At 42.2% G+C, this 27021-nt stretch overlaps 1 protein-coding gene across 1 annotated transcript in view; it reads right to left on the reverse strand.

Moving 5' to 3' along the window:
* Positions 1-27021, reverse strand: part of PRIM2 (DNA primase subunit 2) — a 266903-nt gene that overhangs the window by 210535 nt on the left and 29347 nt on the right. Inside the window, exons 6-7 of the mRNA XM_026654855.1 lie at positions 6225-6320; positions 746-883 (exon numbers count right to left, since the gene is read on the reverse strand). Coding sequence (XP_026510640.1) covers positions 746-883; positions 6225-6320 — 234 coding nt within the window. The remainder of the gene's footprint in view (positions 1-745; positions 884-6224; positions 6321-27021) is intronic.

Consider the following 27021-nt stretch of genomic DNA (forward strand, 5'->3'; position numbering starts at 1 on the left):
TACACCTAAAATTGCTGCAAAATAGAGTAATATAAAAAAAAAAAGGTAGTCGCATCCAGGGTTAACATCTTCAGTAAGATTTATGTTACTTTCCACATAAGAAATTACTGCTAAACCCTTGGGATGGAGATATGGGCAGGACCACCTGTTGTGTAAGAACACAACTTATGCTATGGCTACACTAGAGAATTCTCTAGTGTAGCCGCTCTAAGCCAACGGGAGAGGGCTCTCCCATCGGCTTAATTACTCCAGCCCACGAGTGGCAGTAGCTATGTCAATGGAAGAAGCTCTTCTGCCGACATAAGCACTGGTTTGGACAGCATAAATTATGTCACTCAAGGGGGTGGCTAATGAGCAACATAACTTTTGTCAACTTAAGCTGTAGTGTAACTATAGCCCTAAAGAAGGGAGTTACTGAGACACAAGCTTAGTGGCTATCTGAGCTATCACAAATGAGCATCTTCATTTAAACATTCTAAAAAGGATATTGCCTTAACAATATCCCTGGCAGAAGGTTCCAATTTTACTTCAAATTAAGTTCCTTCAGTTTATCCTCACGAGTCTTTTTTATTTTATTTTACTTTAAGCACAGCAAGCAAATGTTAATAATGTTTAGCTGGAATTTTTCAGACTGACACCCACCAGGTGAAATGTTCTGACCAGCTGCTGCATGATATTGTGCAGCAAGTGAATTAACAAGTGGTCCCAAAGGTACAAAACTAGCTAGGAAAAAACGGGTACTTACCGCAAGGGCCTTAGACAGTTTGGTTCTGAAGTTATTTAAAACAATTGCAACTATGTCCGTTTGAGGCACATATGCGAAGGCATTCAGAAGGTAAACTCTTCTTACTCTAAACAAATCCATAGCATCCTGTAAAGGAACCTGGATTTGAGATGGGAGGAGAAAGAAACCAACTGTAGAATAGCACTGAACTGAGAAGTGTCATGTTAATAGAATCTATAGTTACACAGCATCCACACAATTCAAGATTACACAAAGGGATTGCTAACAGGAAACAAAGGTTTGTTTTTAAATAACGACTCTCAAAAACTGAAGCCAAAGTTTTCAAAATAAAAATGTCCTAAGTTTTCAGAAAAGCTGACATCTACTCTCAGCACACAGGGAAAAAAATAAGTCAGGCCACTTATTTATTTTAGGTACCTATCTTTAGGTAACCAACTTTAAAAATTTTGGCTTTGGATTCCAAATCATTAAGAGAATATACAGGTAGACTAAAAGTTATAAATAAATGAATGTTACTTGCCTGTAACCAGAGTTCTTCGAGATGAGCCTCTATATACACACACATTTGTGGGATCAAGTGGGATCTGTGCCGCAAGCTTCCAGTACCTTCTGGGGCCAGTCGCCCCTCCCATCTTAGAAGGTTCTGAGGTATAAAAGGGGGAGTGGCCCCAGCAACCCTTCAATTCCTGACACTAATTCAGGAATTTCTAACCTGAGACTCCGAAGATGTAGGGAAGGTGGGCAGGGAGTGTGAATATGCAGAGGCTCATCTCAAAGCCCTCTGGTTACAGGCAAGTAACATTCATTTTTTTTTAGTGGACTTTGCATATTCCCACTTGTTGGAGTTTAGCAAGCAGTACATCCCCTGAAAGGTGGGGTGGAGGAGGTCTAGATAAACAAGAACTGCAGAGCTGCCAAACAAGCATGAGCTCTGGATACCAGATCAAGAAGGAATAGAAGCAATAGATCTTGCTCTCCTAAACCTAGTCTTAATGAGGGAATATTTTTGCTAAAAATACAGGCTGCAGTATCAATCGTGCAACATGATGCAATGAAGACAGCATGAGGATCTGCCAGAGATGCTGCCATTGTCCTGGATGAGGACTGACAATTCCAAGAGGTTGAAGCCCAGCCATAGGTCAATGAGTCTGTGAGAATCGTGCAACATAGTACAACAGAAGGACAACTTTTGGACCACGACAGGTTCCTCACATTTCTCCTAGAGACTGACGAACTTGTAGATAAGCTTTGGCCTGCTACAAATGATGACAAAGTTCTCTGACTATACCAAAGTATGATACTTAGGACAAACATAAGGACCTCAACATTGCCCAGCCTGAGATGCCTCCCACATGCAGGGATGCAAGAGGCAGGCAAACCCACTCCTGTGGGACAATCTTTGAAGCTGACGCTGAACTTACTCAGCACCAGTTTAATCAAGTAGATCTGAGAGGCCTCCCTCGTGAACATGGGGGTATGTTGGTCCTCCTGCTCCTCCACAACTACCCAGCTTGCCTTTGTTTTGACATCTTCTCACTTCTTTAAATGAAAAATCTGATTAACTATAAACACAATTTGCCTCAAAAGCGGAGGGAAAAAAAGAGGAAAAAAAGAACAAACAATGAGGAAAGCATCAAGGACACAGTGTGCAATCCAAGTCCCTCTGCACCTTCAGCAGTTAGAAAGGAACTGAAGGGCACTTGGGGGTCCTCCCCCTTTATGCCCTCAGAACCCTGCGGGATGGAGGGAGAAGGAGGGGTGAGTGGCCCCAATGGACAATGCTTTCCAGAAGGCCCCAGAAGCTCATATGGCACAGGCATCTTGATCCCACAAGTGGGAATATACAGAGACCACTCAAAGAAGAAATATGAAACTTACACACTATTTTGTTTTGGTGTCTGGAGACTGGAAACAGACTCAAAGCTGCCACCTTATAATGGGGAGGTCTGAAAAGCAGAAAGCTTGAAACCCCTCAGTTGACATGCTGCAAACACCCGTTTCAAATCTAACTTAACCAATAGTACTTGGAAAGCTTTAAAAACTCTTATGTAAATAAGAAACCCATATTATAAATTTGAACACAAAAAGCCAGCACGAGAGAAGTCCAAGTACACAAACAGCATCTCATAACTCCACATACAAGTGATAGGAGGCTCCCTACAACCTCTGCCACTGGTTGGATTGTTACAAATTGGTTCCTAACAACACAAGCAATAAGTAAGCATGTAAAGAATAGGTTTTCTTCTGTCACCTACTCATAACATCTGTGAGCTCCCTCACTGACTGAAGGAATTTACTGCAGCTAGGAACTACTTTCAGGATTGGAAATTCCAGAAATATATATAAACAGTCCATGGGAAGGAAATACAGATGTAATAACTTCATAAAATAAAGACTTCAGAAACCTTCACAAAATCCTGTTCCTTCTCCCCGAAGCACAACTGTAGTATGAAATTTCAAAAATACTACCAAGGGGATGACCTGGGGTAAACATCATGATCTCTTCCTTTGACTGAACCCAGTGCAAATGCATGAGCTATTAGAGATGCCAGAACCAGGTTTCTGACCAGTCCCAGAACAGCCAAATCCAGCTTCCCACCGCAAGAATTCTTATTCTGAAATGCCTTTTCAGAATGTATTCATTGACCATTCAGAAGTTGATGTTCAGTTCATCTCCTCCAAATGTTTTTGCTATCACAAAACAGAAAGAGCCATTCTGAACCATTTAGGATAAAGGATAGGATTCACTGCGTTTTACAGACTTCAAGTTACAAGATAATTTTTCTGAGCCTGACTGTCTTCATCGGGAATGGGAAGGAAGGAACATGGAAATGGAAGAATCAAAGTTAATGTAGAAGTTTGTTGAATTTATGTGTCCTTTGTTTAACAGAGTCTGGACCCATCTGCCTTTGCAGAGTACTGCTGATGTCTTCCCCCACTTCTTAGTCTATTCACTAGAGGTAAATACACTTTAGACGAGGGCTCTCAATAAGCAGATTACCACCTTTGATGTAAGTTGCTCGGGGAGGATATAGCTCAGTGGTTTGAGCATTGGTCTGCTAAACCCAGGGTTGTGAGTTCAATCCTTGAGGGGGCCATTTAGGGATCTGAGGCAAAAATCTATCTGGGGATTCATCCTGCTTTAGCAGGGGGTTGGACTAGATGACCTCTTGAGGTCCCTTCCAACCCTAATATTCTATGATTCTATACTGCTGCTACTCCGTGGATTTTCTAGCCACCCAAGTCCAAACTGGGGGGAGATGGCAGTATCGCTTTGTCTGCCCCAGTCCCAAATCTGTGCTGGGGAAGGGAAGAGAAGAGAAGAAGGGAGTTATTGGAGGCACTTCTTTGCTAGCCTGACACCAGGGTTCTGGTAGGTGATGGTCTTGGCAACTTCCTCTAAGCAGAGCCTGAGATGTTGAGACCTATCTCATTTCCACCACCAAGCTGCTCAAGCTTGCAGAGGGTCAAATAGCTCTTCTTCAGACCTGAGATGTGAGGTGCGGTAAGCAGAGTCAACTATCTTTGCAATTGTGGAAAGCCAAGGAGGTTCTTTGATTCTCTACTAAAAGCATTTCAGAGTGAGAGGGGATGATGCTGAAAGATTCTGTGAGTGTCTTGACTGGCAGAGAAGAAAAAGAGGGAAAGAACAGATTAAAGAATATTTAAATAAAAGTTAGATACACTCAAATCAGCAGGGCCTGATGAAATTCATCCTAGGGTACTTAAGGAATTAGCTGAAGCAATCTCGGAACCGTTAGCATTTATCTTCGAGAACTCATGGAGTACAGATGGGGTCCCAAAGAATTGGAGAAGGGCAAACATAGTACCTGTCTTTACATAGGGAAACAAGAGGATCCAGAGAAATATAGCCTAGTCAGCCTAACTTCAATCCCTGGGAAGATATTGGAACAAATTATTAAACAATCAATTTGTAGATTTCTAGAGGATAATAGGGCTATAAAGAATAGCCAACGTGGATTTGTAAAGCACAAATCATGCCAAACAAACCTAATTTCTTTCTTTGATAGAGTTACCAGTCTGATGGATAGGGAGGAAGCAGTAGACATGATATATATTTATTTTAGTAAGGCTTTTGACACAGTCACATATGACATTCTCATCAGCAAGCTAAGGAAATGCGGTCTAAATGAAATTACTATAAGGTGAGTACACAAGTGGTTGAAAGACCATACTCAAAAAGAAGTTATCAATGATTCGCTGTCAAACTGCGATGACGTATCTAGCGGGGTCCCACAGTAGTCAGTCCTGTGTCCGGTACTATTCAATATTTTTATTAATGACATGGATAATTGGAGTGGAGAATATGCTTTAAAATGTCATTCTGGGGAGTAGTAGCAGAAGTGTTGTATGTAAGACAACAGAGATAATTGTCCTATTCTACTCAGCACTGGTGAGGCCTCAGGTGGACTACTGTGGACCAGTTCTGGGCACCACACTTTAGGAAAGATATGGAAAATTGGAAAGAGTCCAAAGAAGAGCAACAAAAAGACTAAAAGGTATAGAAAACCTGACCTATGAGGAAAAATTAAAAAACTGGGCATGTTTAGTCTTGAGAAAAGAAGACTGAGAGGGGACCTGATAACAGTCTTCAGATATGTTAAGGGCTGTTACAGAGAGGACTGTGATCGATTGTTCTCACTGTGCACGGGAGGAAAGACAAAAGTAATATGCTTAATCTGCAGCAAGGGAGATTTAGGCTAGATATTAGGTAAAACTTTCTAACTGTAAGGGTAGTTCAGCTCTGGAACAGACTTCCATGGGAGGTTGTGAAATCCCCATCATTGGAGGTTTTTAAGAACAGGTTGGACAATCACTTGTCAAGGATAGTCTAGGTTTACTTGGTCCTGCCTCAGTGCGGGGGGCTGGACTTCATGATCTCTCAAGGTCCATTCCAGCTGTACATTTTTATGATTCTATGAAAAGGAAGGAAAGGGAAAAGTGCAATAGATGAAAGACTAAAGTCAGAAAACCAGTTTGACCAGTCAGGTGGAAAGACACTGTAATCTGCAATCAATGACTACACTCCACTTCCCATTAGTAAAGGATTTCCTCATCCTAAAAATTCTTCCTGCCAGAAACAGGAGCTCCTAAGCACCAGATAATTCAAATATCAGAATCAATAGGGAACAGTTGAACCACATAACCTAAAGTTGGGAACCTTAGGTTTTAAGGTAGGGATATAAATTAGAGAATTTTTCACTTGACCAGAGCTCGTTTAAACGGTTAACCGATTAAAGAGCCGGCCAGCCAGCACAGCCAGGGCTGGGCATGCTCCGGGCGGTGCAGGGCCGCTGGGCCGGCCAGCCCGCGGGTTAACGGTTAAGGTGGGTTAACCGTTTAGACTAATGCTTACCAGTTAACATTTTACATCCCTAGTTTAAAGAGGTGGAGACAACACGCAATTGTGACATTTACATTAAGTATTGTTACACAATTTCCATCAGCTCTAGCTTACCTTATAAAATTCCAGTTCTTCTACTTTAGCTCCACTGAGACCAGGAGTTGAATTTAGCAGTTGGACAGCAAGTTTTTCTTTCACTTCTTTGCTAATCTAAAACAAAAACAGTTGTGTTTTTAAACTGATTATACATTTTAGATTCCATTTCTTTACATGAGCTAAACAAGAGTTTATGTTTTCAGTAATAATAAGTATGATATCCTTTCAGTTTGGAAAAAAAACAAAATAACTAGGGGACCAACAAAAAGATCACCACAAAATTGGTATGAAAGTGTTACCTGGCAAACATCTGAACAGTAAAACGTGAGTGGGAAGAATTCAGAGGAGGACAAAGCTCAATTAAGGGTACATCTACATGGTGATAAAAGCCCCTTGGCGGGGCTCAGACTGCAGGACTAAAAGTTGCTGTGTAGATGTTTGGCTCTGGAACCCTCAACACTAGCAGGGTCTCAGAGCCTGGGCTTCATCATGAGCCTAAACATCTACAGGCCAATTTTTCAACCCTGGAGCCCAAAACCCGGGAGTCAGAGTCAGCTGACCCGGCCAGCCGCAGGGTTTTCTTAAATCCCCGTGTAGACATACACAAATAGTCAATGTCTGCTTGGAACAGCTAGGGACAGTGTGAATCAGAAAGAAAGCATTGAAAGGTACTCTGAGTTTGGTTTTCCTTTCCACTTTTACCCCAGTCATTTCCACTGCAGATCATAGTGTGAAATCAGATGTCTTTTGAAGGACAAAGGTTGATTTAAAAAAATTATTAAAAACCACAGTTGAATTTATTATAACTATTGTTAAGGCCTAAATTCATTACAATGTACTACAATTCCAATGTCTTTTCACATTTAATGAGTTAAAGTCTGCTTCTTCATTTGCAGAATCAGGGGGAAAATATATTCAGCTAACTTTTAAGGTCAAACTTTATAAACATGGCACTATATACCCTGTACTGCATTAAGTATCTGTACCATTTTCAGTCTTTACAATGTAGTGAAATCTGGCACTGTACTTTTTCCCCCCAAATGTCAGTACTTTCAGTTGTCACGTGGAAAATCTTAGCAGAAATAATTTTTATTTTTTTCTTATGTATCCAGCATATTTGAAATAGTTTTGTTTTGCAAACAAAACAATTTAAAGATATTCATTTTGAGTGGTTAATTTAATTCCAATTTCCAGTCTGATGCAGGCTAACACAAATGATGACTAAAAGTTATTCAAATAATAAATACATTTTAATATAACAAAAAAACTTAGCAATTAAAATTTAAATAAATATTTGTTAAGCTAAAGCTATATACTTGCTTAAATAAGTGTGTATAGCTACAGTGCATCCTCCTGGTTAGTAAGATGTACTAAACTAATATAAAAGCTATATTTAATTGTAAATAATCAAATCAATGTTTTAATGGTTATACCAACCAATGGGAACCTCTCTCTTAAGGAAAACAGGAAGTTATAACAGAACACATTAAGATCAATTATTTAAATCCAGATTTGCTAGTAAGCCTGTAGTGAGGCCTACTAGTTTAGGTTTGTGTGCAGCCAGCTTATGTCAAGGCCCCTAGGTCTCACTCAACACTGACAAATGCATAGCTGGAAACCAATCTGGCTCACCCTGTGGGTTAGCACTGATAAAATAGATGTTAAGTTTATAAGAATGTGTTTAGACTTGATGAAACGCTTGTAGGATGCTGAATGTATTGATCTCACTTATAACATGTGTATCACATGGTATAAAGTTATATTGAGTGTTTGCATTGTAAACCTCTCTAACATGTAACTCACCAAATAGGAAAGAAGCATTAATTAAAGTAAAGTGCTAGTCCTGCACTCAAGAAGACCCATTGAAACCAAATGAACCATTGTGAAATATCAAAGGTTGATGCCCAAACAACACACCCATGAAGAGGAGAGGGGTGCAAACACCTGTCCCATCAGTATGAACTCTGGGAGAAGGGAATAAAAATCCATGACAGGAAGGAATTGTATCACTATGCTGCTTGGAATTTTGAGAGGACAATATTTCTAAGCAAGGGCTCCCCAAGTTGCTTGGCTTGTGTCAGCTCTTGAGGACATAGAAAGCTTGCACCTCACAGCAGTTTCTATGACCTTTTGGAACCTGACTCATTTGTGTGTGTATGTTTATCTGCTTTAACCTTGTAAATAACTCATTTCTTTTTCTTAGTTACTGTAACTTTAGTTCGTTCACTATAGAACTGGCTATAAGCATTTTCTTTGGTGTGAGGTCTAAGGTGCAAATGACCTAGGGTAAGCGATCCTTTGGGACTGGGAGTAACCTGAATATTATTGTGAATTTTGGTGTAAGAGACCATCTATCACAAAGGCAAGCTTGCCTGGGTGGCAAGATAGACCGGAGTACCGAAAAGAACTGTCTGTGACTCCATGGTTGGGCTACTATAGTGCTTGAGTTCACACTTGTTACTTGGTTGGTAAAATCTAAGTATAGAACTCAGTCAATTTGGGGTTTGTGCCCTGCTTCTTGACAGTCTGCCTTCAGGTTGGCACTCATGCTTAGAAGCTACTCCAGACAGCTTGACACAGACATCATTAAAATATTTATATAGCATAATATGTTTTTGCATAATGCTTTACAGAAACAGTCCCACCCTGAAATGTTGAAACATTAAGTAAGGCTGTGATTAAATATCTGTGACCTGTATTTTCTTGGAGATTTTGGTGATTAAGCTAGTCATCCTGTAAAAGCTGCTACGTGTTAAAAAACCAAATACTCCCAATCCAAGATAAACTAGGCATGTAATATTGCCCTTCCACATCTCTCCTCTACAAAACTGCATATAGAAAGTCCAGCTGATCCCAAGAACTGTATACAGTAACTAGCTTGCTGACCAAAAGTAAAATACCTACAAAACAGAAAAATACTTAAGCAGTTGACAAAGATTTAACCACAACATTATTTTTCTTTTGCTAGAAAGGAAGAGTTGAATAAAAACTCTGAAGAAGACATCTAAAATAGTCTCTTGGACACCACGGGAAAGGCTTGAGTAGTATCTGAATGAATCCCCTCTACATAAGTGATGTGACCACTGTGTCCAGCATATCAGATAAATCATCTAGGAATTACCTCCCAGGGTTAAGATTATACCAAGATATAGACAGAGCAGCCCAATATCTCCCCATAGGCATTATCTGTAAAGGAAAACAGCTGCAAGCAGATTCAGTCAGAAAAATGACACAAAGGCAATGTAATTACGTATGGAGAAGTCTAATGACTCAGAAGATTTTGATAGCCTAAAAATATAAGATGTGTTCAGCAACAGATCTATTAAAGTAATTAAATATATTTTTGGCAATGGCACAATAAAATGCTTATTTCAGATTAACATTTTACCTTCATCAAGGCTTCTATTTTTTCGTAATTAGCTTTCATCTTGTTTTATTGTTATGTCAGGCTTTTCATTCTTTTTGAAGTGTGGACTCCAGAACCAGATACAGTAACACATTTCTAGTTCTGCTAGGTATCTTCCTGCTTATACATCTAAGGATCCCATTTCCTTTCTTCGCTACCACATCTCATGCAGCTCATGTTCCATCAGTTATGCATCATGGCATTAAGTCCTTTTCTGAGAAACTGTATTCTAAGGGTATGTCTACACTACGAGAGTAGTTCGATTTTACTTAAATCGAATATGTGGAATCGATATTACAAAGTCGAATGTGTGTATCCACACTAAGGGCAGTAATTCAACTTTGTGAGTCCACACTAACGGGGCAAGCGTCGACATTGGAAGCGGTGCACTGTGGGCAGCTATCCCACAGTTCCCGCAGTCCCCGCTGCCCATTGGAATTCTGGGTCGAGCCCCCAATGCCTGCTGGGGAAAAAAATGTGTCGAGGGTGGTTTTGGGTAACTGTCGTCATCCAACCGTCACTCCCGCCCTCCCTCCCTGAAAGCGCCGGCGGGCAATCATTTCATTTCGCGCGCTTTTCTGGTGAGTGACAGCGCGGACGCCACAGCACTGCGAGCATGGAGCCCGCTGCGACCATCGCTGCAGTTATGGCCGTTGTCAACACCTTGCACCTCATCGTCCACCTTTTCCAGAGGCAGATGCTGAGAAATCGGGCAAGGAGGTTACGGCATCGCGGTGAGGACATGAAGTCTGAGAGTGGCACAGACCTCTCGCAAAGCACGGGACCCCGCGCCATAAACATCATGGTGGCAATGGGTCATGTTGATGCTGTGGAACGGCGATTCTGGTCCCGGGAAACAAGCACGGACTGGTGGGACCGCATAGTGCTGCAGGTCTGGGATGAATCACAGTGGCTGCGAAACTTTCAGATGCGGAAGGGAACTTTCCTGGAACTTTGTGAGTTGCTGTCCCCTGCCCTGAAGCGCAAGGACACCCGGATGGGAGCAGCCCTGACTGTCCAGAAGCGAGTGGCCATAGCCCTCTGGAAGCTTGCTACGCCAGACATCTACCAGTCAGTCGCGAACCACTTTGGCGTGGGCAAATCTACCGTGGGGGTTGCTGTGATGCAAGTAGCCAATGCAATCGTTGAGCTACTGCTGTCAAAGGTAGTGACCCTTGGAAACATGCAGGTCATCATAGTTGGCTTCGCCGCGATGGGATTCCCAAACTGCGGTGGGGCTATAGATGGAACTCACATCCCTATCCTGGGACCGGACCATCAGGCCAGCCAGTACATTAACCGAAAGGGCTACTTTTCAATGGTGCTGCAAGCACTGGTGGACCATAGGGGACGTTTTACAAACATCAACGTCGGATGGCCGGGCAAGGTTCATGACGCTCGTGTTTTCAGGAACTCTGGTCTGTTTAGACAGCTGCAGGAAGGTATTTACTTCCCGGACCACAAAGTAACTGTTGGGGATGTGGAGATGCCTATAGTGATCCTCGGGGACCCAGCCTACCCGCTAATGCCCTGGCTCACGAAGCCCTATACAGGCGCCCTGGACACTGAAAAAGAACTCTTCAACTACCGTCTCAGCAAGTGCAGAATGGTGGTGGAGTGTGCTTTTGGACGTCTCAAGGGGAGATGGAGAAGCTTACTGACTCGCTCTGATCTCAGCGAAACCAATTTCCCCATTGTTATTGCAGCTTGCTGTGTGCTCCACAATCTCTGTGAGAGCAAGAGGGAGACCTTTATGGCGGGGTGGGAGGTTGAGGCAAATAGCCTGGCTGCTGATTACGCCCAGCCAGACAGCCGTGCGATTAGAAGAGCCCAGCAGGACGCGCTGTGCATCCGGGAGGCTTTGAAAGCTAGGTTCCTCAGTGAGCAGGGTAACCTGTGACTATTAACTTTGTTTAAAGAGAAGCTGAACCTGCCCCCGTTTCTTTACCCAGTTTATGTTGACTATCCTCTGCAGCTACATACCCAGTTCACCCCGTCACCCCCCTTCCAACACACGTTTAAAAATAAAATACATGGAACTTTGTTAATGAACACCGTTGTCTTTATTACGGGTTTCGCGGTAAAGGGTTGAAACTGGGACGCAGACTGTGGTGGGGAGCAGGCGTAGTGATGGAAAGAACACTTATAAACTCGAGGAATGACAGGCTCCTGCTCCTAGAGCGGTCCGCAGTGCTGGATTGGTTGTTTCAATGGAGCCTGCCACCCCTCCTTTTCGGGACTCTGTGTGTGGGGGCTATGTGACTTTGTGGCGGGGGAGGACGCTGCTGCGTGGCTCTGTGATCCAGGATAAGGACTGCTGCATAAGATCTCTAACCGCCCTCCCCCGCCACAAACTCACACACAGAACATAAAAACCACCTCCCAGACTGACCAGGGTGCCTAGTGACTGCAATGTGTGCGTGACCTGCTGCTGAACATGCCCCCGTGTCTGTACCCTGGTAAAGGTGACTGTCCTGTCCAATTACCAATCCCCTTCCCCCCCTTCAAACACACTGTCCTCTAAAAGAACATGATGGAAACAGTAATTAAAAGAAACGTATTTTTTATTAGCAACTAAACAGTAAGGGGATGAAACTGGGCCGGGGGCTTGGGTGAGGTGGGAAGGAAAGGACTTATCAAATTTTGGGGAATGAGAGCCTTCTGTTACTTGAGCAGTCTACAGGGGTGGAGTGACAGTGTTCACGGCCCCTGCCGCCCCTCCTTCTTGGGACTTTGGGTGAGGGGGGGTATGGGACTTTGTGGCGGGGGAGGGCGGTTAGAGATAGACTGCAGCGGGGCTCTGTCCTCCTGCCTCCGGTCCTGCAGAACATCCACAAGGCGCCAGAGCGTGTCCGTTTGCTCCCTCATTAGTCCAAGCAGCGTTTGAGTCACCTGCTGGTCTTCCTGACGCCACCTGTCCTCCCGTTCAATGTGTGATCGATGGATTTGGGACATGTTCTCCCTCCACTGGGTCTGCTGGGCCACCTCAGCTCGGGAGCAGCCCATAAGTTCTGAGAACATGTCGTCCCGTGTCCTTTTCTTTCTCCGCCTAATCTGCGCCAGCCTCTGGGAGGGGGATGCCAAGGTAAGTCAGGAGACAGTCGCAGCTGTGGGATGTGAAAAAGGGAGTGAATTCCTCACAAAGATAATTTTTTGTGAACAATGAACATAGTCTTTCTCTGTGAAGAAGACCATGCACAGCACCTATCACATGCGCACTCAGGATAAGGTCGAATTTTCGGCCTTCGCATTCAATGCCTGGGGTCTTGCACTGGAGATCAGAGAAGCGGGGCAGGACAGCGGAATTCGGGTAGCAGGCTGACATGGTAAGCCGTAGACTTTTGGCTGCTTAAAACTTAAATTATAGCAGTGCCCTTCTTTCACGTTCAAAGCAATGCTCCTAGCCTTGGCCAGTTCCTGCTGCCGGCAATCCGGCAAGCATGAACTCTGCCCCTGTCCCACCCCCTCGCGGCTGTCCCCGGGAAAGATCTCTGTATGCTGCCCCTCTCCCGCCTCCACCGCGTGGCTGTAAACCGCCGGTTACAGTTCTGTAAAGGAACAGGCAAGCAGTCCCAACAGTAACATTCCCCTAATTCAAAGCAGGTCACCATGAGCGACATCACTCTGCTGAGGATTTCTGGGACAGAGAAAGACCGCATGCTGCGTGAAAGCCAGCAAAAACCAGGGCCGTATGCCGCCATGCTCTGCAAGGCAATGATCCCGGAGTACTTGATGATAGCCTGGCGTGGAAAAGTTTCCTACCACGGAGGACCCAATAAGGCCGCTCTCCCCAGGAACCTCATACAAAGGCTTTCCAATTACCTCCAGGAGAGCTTCGTGGAGATGTCCCATGAGGATTTTAGCTCTATCCCCGGACATATAGACCTTCTTTTCCAGTAGCTGCACTGGCAAGGACTAAAAAGTAGAGCGCCTACGGCAAACTAATCATCATAAACCGGACATTGTTTGATTCTTTTGCAGTAGTTGCACTGCCAAGGACTAAAAAGTTAAGCGCCTAGGGCAAACTAATCATGAAAAACCCGTTGTTAATATTCCTGTTCTGTTCAAAATAAATGTTTACATGTTTTAAACACTTACCAACTGATCCTTCCCCTGATTCTGGCTCCGGGTTAACGCCTGGGGACGGTTGGTAGGGGATCTCTATGAGGGTGATGAACAGATCCTGGCTGTCGGGGAAATCAGCGTTGTAAGCGCTGTCGACTGCCTCGTCCTCCTCATCTTCCCCGTCCGCTAACATCTCCGAGGAAGCGGCCCTCGACAATATCCCATCCTCAGAGTCCACGGTCAGTGGTGGGGTAGTGGTGGCGGCCGCACCTAAAATGGAATGCAGTGCCTCATAGAAACGGCATATCTGGGGCTGGGATCCGGAGCGTCCGTTTGCCTCTTTGGTCTTCTGGTAGCCTTGTCTCAGCTCCTTGATTTTCACGTGGCACTGCGTTGCATCCCGGCTGTATCCTCTCTCTGTCATGGCTTTTGAGATCTTCTCATAGATCTTTGCGTTCAGTCTTTTCGAGCGCAGCTCCGAAAGCACGGACTCATAGCCCCACACAGCGATTAGATCCAAGACTTCCCGATCAGTCCATGCTGGGGCCCTCTTTCTATTCTGGGATTGCATGGTCACTTCTGCTGGAGAGCTCTGCATCATTGCCAGTGCTGCTGAGCTCGCCACGATGTCCAAACAGGAAATGAGATTCAAACTGCCCAGACAGGGAAAGGAATTCAAATTTTCCCGGGGCTTTTCCTGTCTGGCTGGTCAGAGCATCCGAGCTCGGACTGCTGTCCAGAGCATCAACAGAGTGGTGCACTGTGGGATAGCTCCCGGAGCTATTAGCGTCGATTTCCATCCACACCTACCCTAATTCGACATGGCCATGTCGAATTTAGTGCTACTCCCCTCGTTGGGGAGGAGTACAGAAATGGAATTTAAGAGACCTCTATGTCGAACTAAATAGCTTTGTTGTGTGGACGGGTGCAGGGTTAATTCGATTTAACGCTGCTAAATTTGACATAACCTCCTAGTGTAGACCAGGCCCTACTTGAGATTCCCCTGATTATGCATCTAAGAATTCCTTTAGCTCTTTTGGCCACAGCATCACATTGTGAACTCATGTTCAGCTGATTCTCCAGTACGATGCCCAAATCTTTTTCAGGGTCAATGCTTCCCAGGGTAGAGTCCCCCATCATGACAGTCACTACATGGTGTGCTCCTCATCATTGAAGTCGCCACAAGATATGCCTTGTCTCTTGAATGTGCTTTTTTACATTGCAATCACAGTTCCTTGGGGCATGGGGACCACTCGACATGCCTGTCAGCACAACAGCCCCAGGCCGCATGAGAGTCGGCTGGCTGTGAACATGAACCAGATTATGGTGACAAAGCCAAACAATCTGTATTAAAGTTCTTTACATTTTGTCTTTTTGCAAGGTTCTTTAAAAGTACACAATACCAATTCCCTACTTCAGCTAGAGGAAATTGCTCATATTTACATAGCTGCCAAAAGAAAGCCACTGCCACTTTGAAGACATCCTGTAATTCAATTAAAATAAAAGGTTCTAAAAAGATTAAATGTATCTACATTATGACCAAAGACATAATATTCAAGGCACAGGAGAGGAAAGTGTCAGTTGGCTCCATGCTATTCATTTAACCAATTATAAAGCTACGTGCTATTCTGCTAAAGACTTCTTACCCATTTGTCCTGCAAGGATACTAAAAAAGGAAATAATTAATTTTAGGATCTTTAATTAGTACACTGTCTTAGTATCATCATCAAGATGCTTAATATCTGAACCAAGTTTCACTGGTTACTTTCCACCTACCTAAAAAAAAGGTCATAGCATGAAAATGGAAATAAATACATCTTATCCCCTCCTATTTGACCATTGACTTTAACAAATGGAACAGCTCCACCCCTATACTTTAAGTCCTCCTTCGCAGGAATGAATCACTTTAAACCAAACAATTAGTTAACAAAGTCCGGGAAAAAGTTACTCCCCCACTGCTCTCACCATCTGTAATACGTTCTCAGTAGTAGCAGAAAAGAATAAAATATGCCACCAATAATACATTTTGGGGAATATTTTCAAAAGCACAAAAAGGTAGCTAAGAGGTTCAACTCCATTAAAAGTAAAAAAGTTGAGTGACTAACTTCCATTTGTGTCTTTGAAAATCTCCCCATTTATTATTTCCAGCCAAACCCACATTCCACCACTCTTCTCCTTTTCTTCAGTTAAAATAAAGCAATTTTATTATTAAAAGTTCTAGATTGACAGCCTCAGAAAATGAGGCTCTTTTTAGGCTATGTCGACACTACAGCTTATGTCGCCATAAGGTATGTTGCTCTGGGGTGTGAATAAACCACCTCTCTGAGTGACATAAGTTACACCAACATAAGCACTGGTGTGGACAGCGCCATATTGGCAGGTAAGCTTCTCCCACCAACATAGCTACCGCCTCTCATGGAGGTGGTTTTATTATGCTGACGGGAGCACTCTCTCCTGTCAGCATAGAGCGTCTTCACTAGATGAGCTGCAGGGGTGCCCTGTATGTGTAGACAATCCTTTAAACACAGAGAATTTACATCACAATCTCCACAATGTACTATCAATACACTTCTAAGTTAGTTCAGTCTTTATGTCCATTTTGTCTTTAGCTTTTTATCACACTACCAATGACTGTGTCAATGCCAAATGTAGCAGTGGTTTTTATTACCCAGAAAGAATTGTCCACTAAAAACTAAAAAGAGTTCTACATATTTCATATAGGCCTCAAAATCCTCAGATGATGACAACTTTTGGTCACTACCTACATGGGTTGGTTTCAAACAGGCAACCTAGAAATTAAAAGGTTTTATCCTGTTACCAGTCACTTGAGCCATCTAGTCCCAGCCAGAAGTAAATTTTAGATTATTGTAATTGCACTTGTGAAAGTTGCTTTTGCCTCTTTAATTCCAAACTATTTATTCTAAGTACCCAATTAATTGGCACAATGCCTGTGTATTCACAATTTTCTACTAGAGTTGCAAAATTTTCTTCTTTATGACGACATTTCCCTTATGTTATCTTCTGCAATAATATTTTTGTGTTTTAGAAAGCTTTTAACTGAACACTACCTTTAAAAAAAAGGACTGCTCATCTCTTCCCAGCCCCATCTGAAAAGTGGTTCTCAATCTCCTATATTTTTGTGATACTGAATGAAGGTGAGATAGTTTTAACTTTACTTTTGTTTCATATTACATTCATTTTTAATATAGCTGTCAAACTTTTTCCATATTTGCAGTGTAGTTGTAACCATGTCAGTCCCAGGATATTAGAGAGAAAGATGGGTCTTTTATTGGACCAACTTCTGTTGGTGAGAGAGACACACAGAGCTCTTCTTCAGGTCTAGGAAAGATACTCCAAATATCACAACTAAATGCAAGGTGGAATAGATTGTTTAGCAAAAGTAGTTAGCACATATTGTAAGGGACCATTCAAGGTAGAGAGGCCCATTAACACCTCTGAAGTCATAGAACAAAAGGGGGGGATTAGTGGGTTACAGATTGTTGTAATAAGCCATAAATCCAATGTGCCTATTCAGTCCATGATTTTTAATGTCTAGCAGAGTTATGAATTTAAGCTCCCAGGCTCATCTTTGGAAAGTATTGTGCATGTCTCCTTTGAGGATGAGGACTGACAGGTTAGATGTAGAGTGATCACTTTGTGAAAAACATTCACCCACAGGTGAAAGGATGTTTTTGTCTTTTATCATTTTCCTGTGTGAGTTCACTCGCAGCAACAAGTCTCAGAGCCTGGATCAACTGACTCAGGCACACGCTGGGGAGCAAAAAATAGCAGTGTAGATGTTCAACCTCAGCCTGGAGCCCAGTGTCAAAGATCCTCCCTCATTGCTGGTTTCCGAGCCCAGACTCCACTCCAAGCCTGAATGTCTACATTGCTATTTTTAGGCCTTCAGAGAAAGCCCCAGTCATTTGACCTGGCTTCTGAGACTTGCTGCCTCAGGGTTTTTTTGGCTGTGTAGACATACCCATTGCCAGAAAACTTCCCCCAAATAATTCTTGTTTGACCTAGAGCATATCTTTTAGAAAAACAGCCAATCTTGATTAAAAAATGGCAGGTGATGGGGAACCCACCACGACCCTTGGTAAGTTGCTCCATTGGTTAATTACTGTGTTAAAAACATACACCCTTATTTCCAGACTGAATCTGTCTAGCTTCAACTTCTAGTCATTGGATTGGGTTATACTTTTCTCTGCTAGACTGAAGAGCCCATTATAAAATATTTGTTTCCTCATGTAGGTACTTACAGACTGTGATCAAGTCACTCCTTAACTTCTCTTAGGGTACATCTACACTACAGGGGGGAGTCGATTTAAGATACGCAAATTCAGCTACGTGAATAGCGTAGCTGAATTCGACGTATCACAGCCGACTTACCCCGTTGTGAGGACGGCGGCAAAATCGACTTCTGCGGCTTTTTGTCGGCGGCGCTTACTACCACCTCCGCTGGTGGAGTTAGAGCGCCGATTCGGGGATCGATTGTCGCGTCCCGACGGGACGCGATAAATCGATCCCCGAGAGGTCGATTTCTACCCGCCGATTCAGGCGGGTAGTATAGACCAGACCTCAGTTCAGCTAAATAGATTGAGCTCTTTGAGACTATCCCTATAAACTGTGTTTTCCAACCCTTTAATCATTCTTGGGGCTCTTCTCTGAACCCTCTTCAGTTTATCAACATGCTTTTTGAATTGTGGACTGGACACTGTATCACAATACTCAGCAGCACCAGTGCCAAATACAGAGGTAAAAACTTCTATTCCTACTGGAGATTCCCGTTTATGCATCCAAGGATCACATTAGCCCTTCTGGCCACAGCGGTGCTCTCGGAGCTCATGTTCAGCCGATTATCCACCACAACCCCCAAATCTTTTTCAGAGTCAATGCTTCCCAGAATAGAGTCCCCTCTCCTGTAAGTATGGTCTACATTCCTCATTCTTACATTTAAATTTACCAATATTAAAATGCATAGTTTGCTTGCACCCAGCTTACCAAGCAATCCAGATCGATCGAAACACACCTGTTCGATGATTCCCCAATTACAATTACATTTTGAAATCTATCAGCCATCTTTTAATCCATTTAATGCGGTGGTTCTCAAACTTTTGTACTGGTGACCCCTTTTACACAGCAAGCCTCTGTGTGTGACTCCCCCCCAATACATTAAAAACACTTTTATACATATTTAACACCATTATAAATGCTGGAGGCAAAGTAGGATTTGGGGTGGAGGCTGACAGCTTGCAACCCCTATGTAATAACCTCATGACCCCCTGAGGGGTCCCCAGTTTGAGAACCCCTGATTTAATGTGTGCCATGTTAATTTTATGTATACAGTGTTGTTGTAGCTGTGTTTGTCCCAGGATATTAGCAAGACAAGGTTGTGAGATAATGTCTTTTATTGGACTTCTGTTGGTGAGACAGACAAGCTTTCAAGCTTACAGAGAGCTCTTCTTCAAGTCCAATAAAAGATATTACCCTTAACCACCTTGTCATGTTAATTTTATATTGTTCTAGTTTTTTTAATCAATGAAGTACCAAGTCAAATGCCTTACAGAAGTCTAAGTATATTACATCAACATTATTACCTTTATAAACCAAACTTGTAAACTCATCAATAATATATCAAATTAGTTTGACAGGATCTATTTTTCAAAAACCCAAGTTGATTGGCATTAAATTATACTACCCTCCTTTAATTCTGTATTAATCAAGTCCCATATCAGCCACTCCACTATCTTGCCCCAAGATTGATGTCAGACCGACAGACCTATAATTACCCAAGTCATCCCATTTACCCTTTTTAAAAATTGGCACAACAGTAGTCTTCTGGAACTTCCCTTGTGCTCCAAGATGTATTGAAAAAGTGATGAATAGTGACCAATTAGCTTTCTCAAACAAAATGTTGTTTAATCTTAACAATAGGAATGAAGCATTTGGAGAAAATTATTTTAAAACAACCAGACTGCACGTCCGTCGGTCCTGTTAGGATAAGCACAGTTGACACACAATACTATAGCTCAGGGCCAGTCTAAAAACGGGAGAATCTTGTGATTCCACCCCAGAAGAGGTAAAAGTATGAGGCCTGACACTTCAGAGTGTACAGAGAGAGATTAGCAAGGGGACAGAAGCGTAGCTAGCTGTGTTACCATGACAGAGCCATTTACATTATTCAAGTATGGAGAAAAAGGAATATCCTCTTTAAAGAAATGCATTAGTTGTGTGTGCTCTGAATCTCAAAGATGTGCTGAATTCTCCGGTGCAGTCTGTGACTCTGCTAAGATAAGGAAATATGGACTTCTGTATATCTTCATATTGGAGCAATCAGCCCAGCTTGAGTAGCTGGGCCAGATACAGACAAAAACAGAATAAGAAAGCTCTACAGCCTTCATCAGAGAAGGAAGAAGAGTTGGTGGTAATACCAATACAGCAATGGATGTCCCAGGCTTGTCCCTTTCCACCTTTAGAGTACACCAGCTCTTCTGCCAAGAGATGAAGTCAAGGCCTGGATTAACCTCTCTATGGACACAGTAACAAAAACAAAGCATCAACAACAAAGTTTCAAGCTATTTGTAGTTTCAGGACTACAAACAAGAACTAAGCTGAAGGGATATATTGTATTTCTAGACCACTGGGAAAATCTCCACAAAAGAGCTACTTTTCCAGCAGCTGCAGGGGGGAAAAAAGAAAAGTTTGCAGAGAAAGATACCTGAACCACTCTCCCAATTCTATAGAAATAAAATTGCTTGGCCACCTTGAGCACTATGTCAGCATTTTGAACTGTTTCTTACCAGATTTACTATTTATTTTTTCTGATTTTATTCTGTCACCATTAACCAAGTTATAGTAACTTCTGATACTATCCCAATTTAGTGCAGACTGCCAGAAGGCTCAATATTTCTCCAAATGTGTTCATTCTTTATGTGTTGCCTCTGGGCACATGTTTGTTTATTTTTACTATTTTAAAGACATAAAATATCCACATAGCAGACACAATAAAATAGGTTTCCATATGGATTGCAGGGCTTTTTGTTGTGAGCACAAGAGCTTTCTAAGTGTCACTAAGGTCTCATACCTGTGCTAGTACTCTATTTTGTGTAAGAATAGACTTCCTAAAAAGAATAAAGTAAGTAACAAGAATTTCTATCTATTACCTAAATGTGGAAACAAATGTTTTCTTACTAATCACACTATTATTTTAAGTTCTATTTAATCTAAAAATAAGATTTACAGTGACAATATTTTATACAGAATTCAGAAACAGTACCTGGCAGGGATGATCATAATGAATGGAGGAAAGCAGTCAGTGAGGACCCCCTGTCATCACCCTACACACACATACATACCCCTACAAGAATACAGTCAGTAGGTCAGTAACATTCTTCCCTTTCCCCCTTCAGGGAAATTGGCCCTCTGAAATGTAATAGTATCAGAGGGGTAGCCGTGTTAGTCTGGATCTGGAAAAAGCAACAGAGAGTCCTGTGGCACCTTATAGACTAACAGATGTATTGGATCATAAGCTTTCGTGGGTGAATACCCACTTCGTCAGACGGTGGTTCTTCATTTTCACCTGTTTCTACACATGTCCAGGCTCCTCTGTGCAGCTAAAAAAAAAATAAAAAGGGGACAGAGACCTGTAATAGCTACCGGTAATTAAAAAGCAACCTAGCTGCCTCCATGAGGGCCTACTGCTACAAGTTAAGGACAAAATAAGTACCACTTTCAGAAACCAGAGCTACAAGTGAGACAAAATCTTTCAGTCACAAGGGAGAAGGGAAATATGTGAAATGGAGATTATCACATACAATTTGGAAACATGCATGAGGGCACAGAAAGGAAGATGAAATTAAAAGCAAAAGGCAACAGAGCAAACTCCAGCCAGGTCAGGGCCTCATTGTGGTAGGCCCTGTGCAGATAATAGACATTCCCTGCCCCAAATAGCTTACAATCTGAGTTGAAGACAAGCCATAGGAAGTTAACAGTAACACAAGCAAGCTTTTTCAAAGACTTGTTCAGCTCTCTACAAGCCTAGCCACTGTCAGCAAGCCAAGTTTTGAAACCACCATGGTAGAAGCAAGTCTTCAGAAAGAAGATGAAGGCATATAAGGGATTACAGATGTTTGTGGGGAAGGCTCACCACATAAGGCATTGCATTAAAAGAAAGTCAAAAGTGTTTGAGGGAAAACAGACTGACATATTAAAGCTAAAAATAATTTCTTATAATAATTACATTAAAAAGTATTTCCACAGAGGAGATATATGACTGAATAGGATGAGAGGTGGTCCTCATTATGAAAAATATAGTTTAACCACCGATCCAGTGTTCCTCAATGCACTGATCTGCGAGTCAGAATACCTATGATGTTCTACTCCCAGCTCTACCACAGATCTGCTGTGTTATATTTCTCTTCCATAAAGTAGGAAATATTTACCCTACTGTAGCTCACAGGATTAATGTTGAGGATTAGTTCACCAATGTTTGTAAAGTGCTTAGATCACTGGAGAGAAGACATCACAACATATAAATTAAGAGGATTTATTTTTCTGACACTTAGAAAATACAACAGACCTTACGAGACCAAGTCACTATATCAATGGTTTCTTTAACTGCTTAAAAAGAAAACTCCTGATGGACTTTGTATGCAGAATATTAAGCTGTTAAGAAAAAAATTCCAGTTCAGAATATCATAGAACTTTCTCACAATAAACTAATGTGACAGAAAGATTGCTTTTTAGCCCTAAATACACCTTGGATGCTCCATCATCTTGCTATTGTACGTTTCGGAAAATAATAGGATTATCTGTTACCAGAAAAAACATGAGTTATTTTAGGTCCCTCCTGTTTAGAGAAAGATCTAAGCACTATCAGAAATGCTTCTGTCATCCCATGAATATCAGATTGCAGCCATTTCTGTGATTGAAACCACAAGTCTCAATAACCCAGGGGTCGGCAACCTCTGGCACACAGCTCACCAGGGTAAGCACCCTGGCGGGCCAGGCCAGTTTGTTTACCTGCCGCGTCCGCAGGTTCGGCCGATTGCCGCTCCAGGCCAATGGGGGCTGTGGGAAGCCGCGGCCAGCACATCCCTCGGCCTGCGCCGCTTCCCGCAGCCCCCATTGGTTTGAAGCTGCGAACCGCAGCCAGTGGGAGCCGCGATCGGCTGAACCTGCAGACGCAGCAGGTAAACAAACTGGTCCGGCCCGCCAGGGTTCTTACCCTGGCAAGCCGCGTGCCAGAGGTTGCCGACCCCTGCAATAACCCATCCACATTTTGGGCATTTAAACTCCCACTTGTAGTTTAGTAAAATATGGGTCTGGGTAAATTCCAGCTGGTGCAGGGTATAGCTGTGTCAGGTAATGATACAAACATTACTCCCACTCTGAAATCACTGCATTCACTGCTAGCTAAATACTACTCTGATTCTAGAAATTCTCTTTTAACTTTAACAAGCAATAGAGACTCAGTCCTCTGTTTCTTGGCTTTATGTGAGCTATATACATTCTTGTCCATATATTGACATTGGTTGAGACAAACCCATTGAATTTTACCACAGAATGATTCATCTGTGCTATTTGATTAAACCAATGCGTAATTTCAGCATAGATTTTCAGCTGCACCCAGCATCTATAGAGCACAGCTGACATACGGATGGATGGCAGGGCAGGGAGAGACAACTAAGAAGCAGGTTGCAGTGCCACTATTATGCCAGCTGATAAACAGCCTTCTAGGGGGCAATCTGCCATCTGAGGATTGCTAAAGCACAGTAGTGCTCTCCCCATGCTACTTTCTTCCAAACCATTCTACCAGGGACTGCAGGGACATGCAACATAGGAGCCACCTATGCTAGATTTATGCCAGATGGGAAGAACCAGCTGCTTTCTGACCCATTTGCACTGTCAGAAGAGTGGCTCAATGCTGGATCATAAATGAGCTAGCTCAGTATGCATGTTCAAAATCTGAAATTTAAAATGTAGTCAAGTTATATTTATAGCTTGCTTATTTAGAGGAATGATTTTATTTGTCGTCATTCCCCACTTTTAGTGCACCCAATTTCTGCAGTCCGATTTAAAAGTGTATGCAACTTTTTCAAGGCAGGAGCAGTGTCATCCTATGTGTTTGTACAGCACCTAGCACAGCAGGGCTCCAATCCTGAAAGGAACCTTTGGGCATTACCACAATAGAGGTAGAGGAATATACTGCAAGATTTTGTCTATCAATATTATTTTTACACAAAATTCAGATTGTTGCATTGCAAAGGTGGCATTACAAGCAGCCTAGTACACAGTGTGTTTTAGTTTCTTAAATTAGTTTAACAAGTTGATTTTAAGTAATAAAAACAACTTAGAAGCAGGGGTGCTGGAACAGTTTGTATAATGGGGGTGCTGAGAGCCATTGAACCTAACTGTAAACCCTGTATATGATGGAAACCACTTCAAGCAGGGGGGTGCAGCAATACCCATGCTTAGAAAGATCCATTTAGATTTCTGTACATAATCAGCATCAGTCTCTGAGCAAAACTTTTAATTAGCATTTAATTTTTATTCACCGTTTATGGAGGTGAGAAGGGACACCCACATAAGTTAGATATTCTTCAGTCATATTTATTACTTGCCTAACTTCACAATTTTATAGAAACACTAGCAACACCACCACCCCAACCCCCTTTAGCATGTGCTGGAGTATAACCTGTGTGCTTGTCAACCAAAAGGCAGGCTATGCCCCTAAACTGGAGGACCATGATTCCCTAGGGCTGCAGAGGAACAGCCTATCCATTTGTTCTCCCTTGAATGCTACACTATCCTGCTCCAGCTGGGCATGAAGCAAGAGGTCTCCCTGTAAGCCTGTCCACTAATGCACCAACACAGCTGATTGCAGTTCATGGCTGTTAACCTGGTGGAGATCAGTGTATTTTTCTCCTTATCTTGGTCAAGAGCTAACAAAACCCTTTGTCTAGCAAGTACAGCTAAAATGCTTTGTTTCACTTTACTATTCAAACTTCAGAAGACTTAATTTAGCAGGGAAGTTGATTATTTTCTCTTTGAAATGAAGTACTCTGTAACATGAATGCAATGCATTAAAGTAATGTTGTATTTAATGTTTCCTTGTTTAACAAAAACATGTTTGTTTGTTTTTTAAAGACAACTTTGCCCTGTTTAAGCCTCTTCATTTATAGTCCACTCCTCCTGATGTCCTATCCTTTTATGTTTCTAATTAAATTTGATCTTAAACATATGTCTGTTCTCTCAGTTGGTTCCAGGCTTACACCAGCCACTCAGGCATTATTTCTGAAACCGACATTCAGAGATTCTGACCTTTGCTGGTGACTTCTACCACAGTGCTTTTAGCACAGAGGACCAATCGATAGTTTCAAGCAGCAAAAAATTAACTTAAATTCAAACCTATGCCTCTCATGAACACAAACTGCAGCCTATTAAAATGGTTATAATGAAATGTAAGTTTCTATCTTGAGTTTCAACAAATTAAACATCTAGGCACTTGCAGCCTTTACTCTATGAAAAAGTAGATTTCCCCATCCTGTTCAAAGAGGAAAAATCTCTTATGCAGTTTGATGCGTCTAGTCTACAGTGTGAAACTAAAGAACTCTGATCAGAACAATGTAATTCGGATTCATACACTAGGAACGAAAATGGGGGAAAAGCATTAACAGAAACATGACCCTTCAATAGCTAAGTACATGAAAATGTCTAATATCACCTCTACATCTAAATCTATCATTTATAGGCAAAACCTAGCTACCCTTATGTGATTCCAAATTTGGCTTTAGAATGTTTATACGGTGCATCTTCCAAAGAGAGCAACAGAACACTAAATCCTTAAGATGGTAAATTAAAGATTTACATAGCAAACCCCTCTAACATTGAGGTAAAGGTCTTCAAGAACAATAAAATGGAAATATGGGGAGTGTTGTCATATGAATGTTCGGATTATAAACTGGAAATTAAAAAACTAAGTCTTTTTTTAAACTGACACATCGAAGAGAAGTTACTGGGAAAAATGAATTTCTCCAGTTTGTTTTATTCCTTCCTTCTATTCTGCACAGCATGCCAGCTGCTATCAGTTGCACTACAGAGCATTAGCTCCTCCAACTGACTCTTCCAGGGCACCTGCTATTCCTTTCTCACTAGTACAATACAAAATACTATAATAACATAGTGTGGCTTCTTATTAACATTGAAGCAAGATTTTAATAGTCTTAAAATTATTTCAAACTGGATGTTCCCCAAAAGAATAAAGCAGTTACATATCAGCCAGAATGAGTACAAACATCACCTAAAGCCAGGAAAAGCTACAAAAAAAAAAAAAAAGGAGGAAATTAAGGTTAAGGTCCAAGGTTTAATATAATTTAAATAGGACCCTCAAAAGCTCATGTGAGGGAAGCAACAATACAGGATAATTCACTCGCAAGACAGATTACATTGCCCCACTTGAAGTATATTTCCCCTGCCTACTGCTTAAAGATAAGGCAAAAGAAAAACATTATGTGAAATCTAAAATCAGGACATGTGTCTTCCTTGTACCAAAACAGAGGAAAAAACACATTATTACAATTATTAATTTTTTTCTTGTAGCACCCAAACAGAAAAGTCATGGCAATATAAACTTGAGTTAAACAACCTCTATTCCCCATCCTAGAAGATATAATTATCCTAATTATGCATCAAACAATATGTATAAGGCATCTAGTTTCCCCATGAGTATTACCAGAGAAGGGCCTTAAGAGGGATTTGAGCGTGCAGAGGGAAGAGGCCTTGCAGAGGAGTTCAGAAAATGTTTTCCATGCACAAGGACAGTAGAGTCTGACAAACAGACAGATGAGGTTGGCATTGACTGACGACTGCAGAATGAGTCAAAGGTGAAAAGAAGGAGCAGAATCATGGAGGGTTTTGAAGTGGAAGGAGCCAACAGGGGGGTTCAAAGTGGGGAACTATCACAGTCCCTAGGTAGACAACCCCTCCTCTCCTAGCATCCGTTGCAACTGGCAGGTCCATGTCTCCACTTCTTTGGGGTGGAATCCCACAATCCAATCACTTTCCACCTGGGTGTCCACTTTACACCTCACTGGTTGCCAACTGTTACTTGGAAGATCCAACTTGGACCCTGCCAGAGTTCTCCTTATGGAGCCTCTGGTCAGTAATATCATGCTATGACACAGAAGTAGTTTCTCCAAAACAAAAGTATGATTTATTATGCCCAAATGGTACACAAAGCTTAGAGAAGTAGATTTTAGAACAACAAAAAGGACTTGTATGCATATTGTCTTATCTACGCTTGGCATTTCCCCTCACGCCCATAGACAGACATGACTTTGC

Source organism: Terrapene carolina, unplaced genomic scaffold (genome assembly GCF_002925995.2).
Source record: "Terrapene carolina triunguis isolate 2854851 unplaced genomic scaffold, T_m_triunguis-2.0 Scaffold42, whole genome shotgun sequence".
In the NCBI taxonomy this organism is placed as follows: domain Eukaryota; kingdom Metazoa; phylum Chordata; order Testudines; family Emydidae; genus Terrapene; species Terrapene triunguis.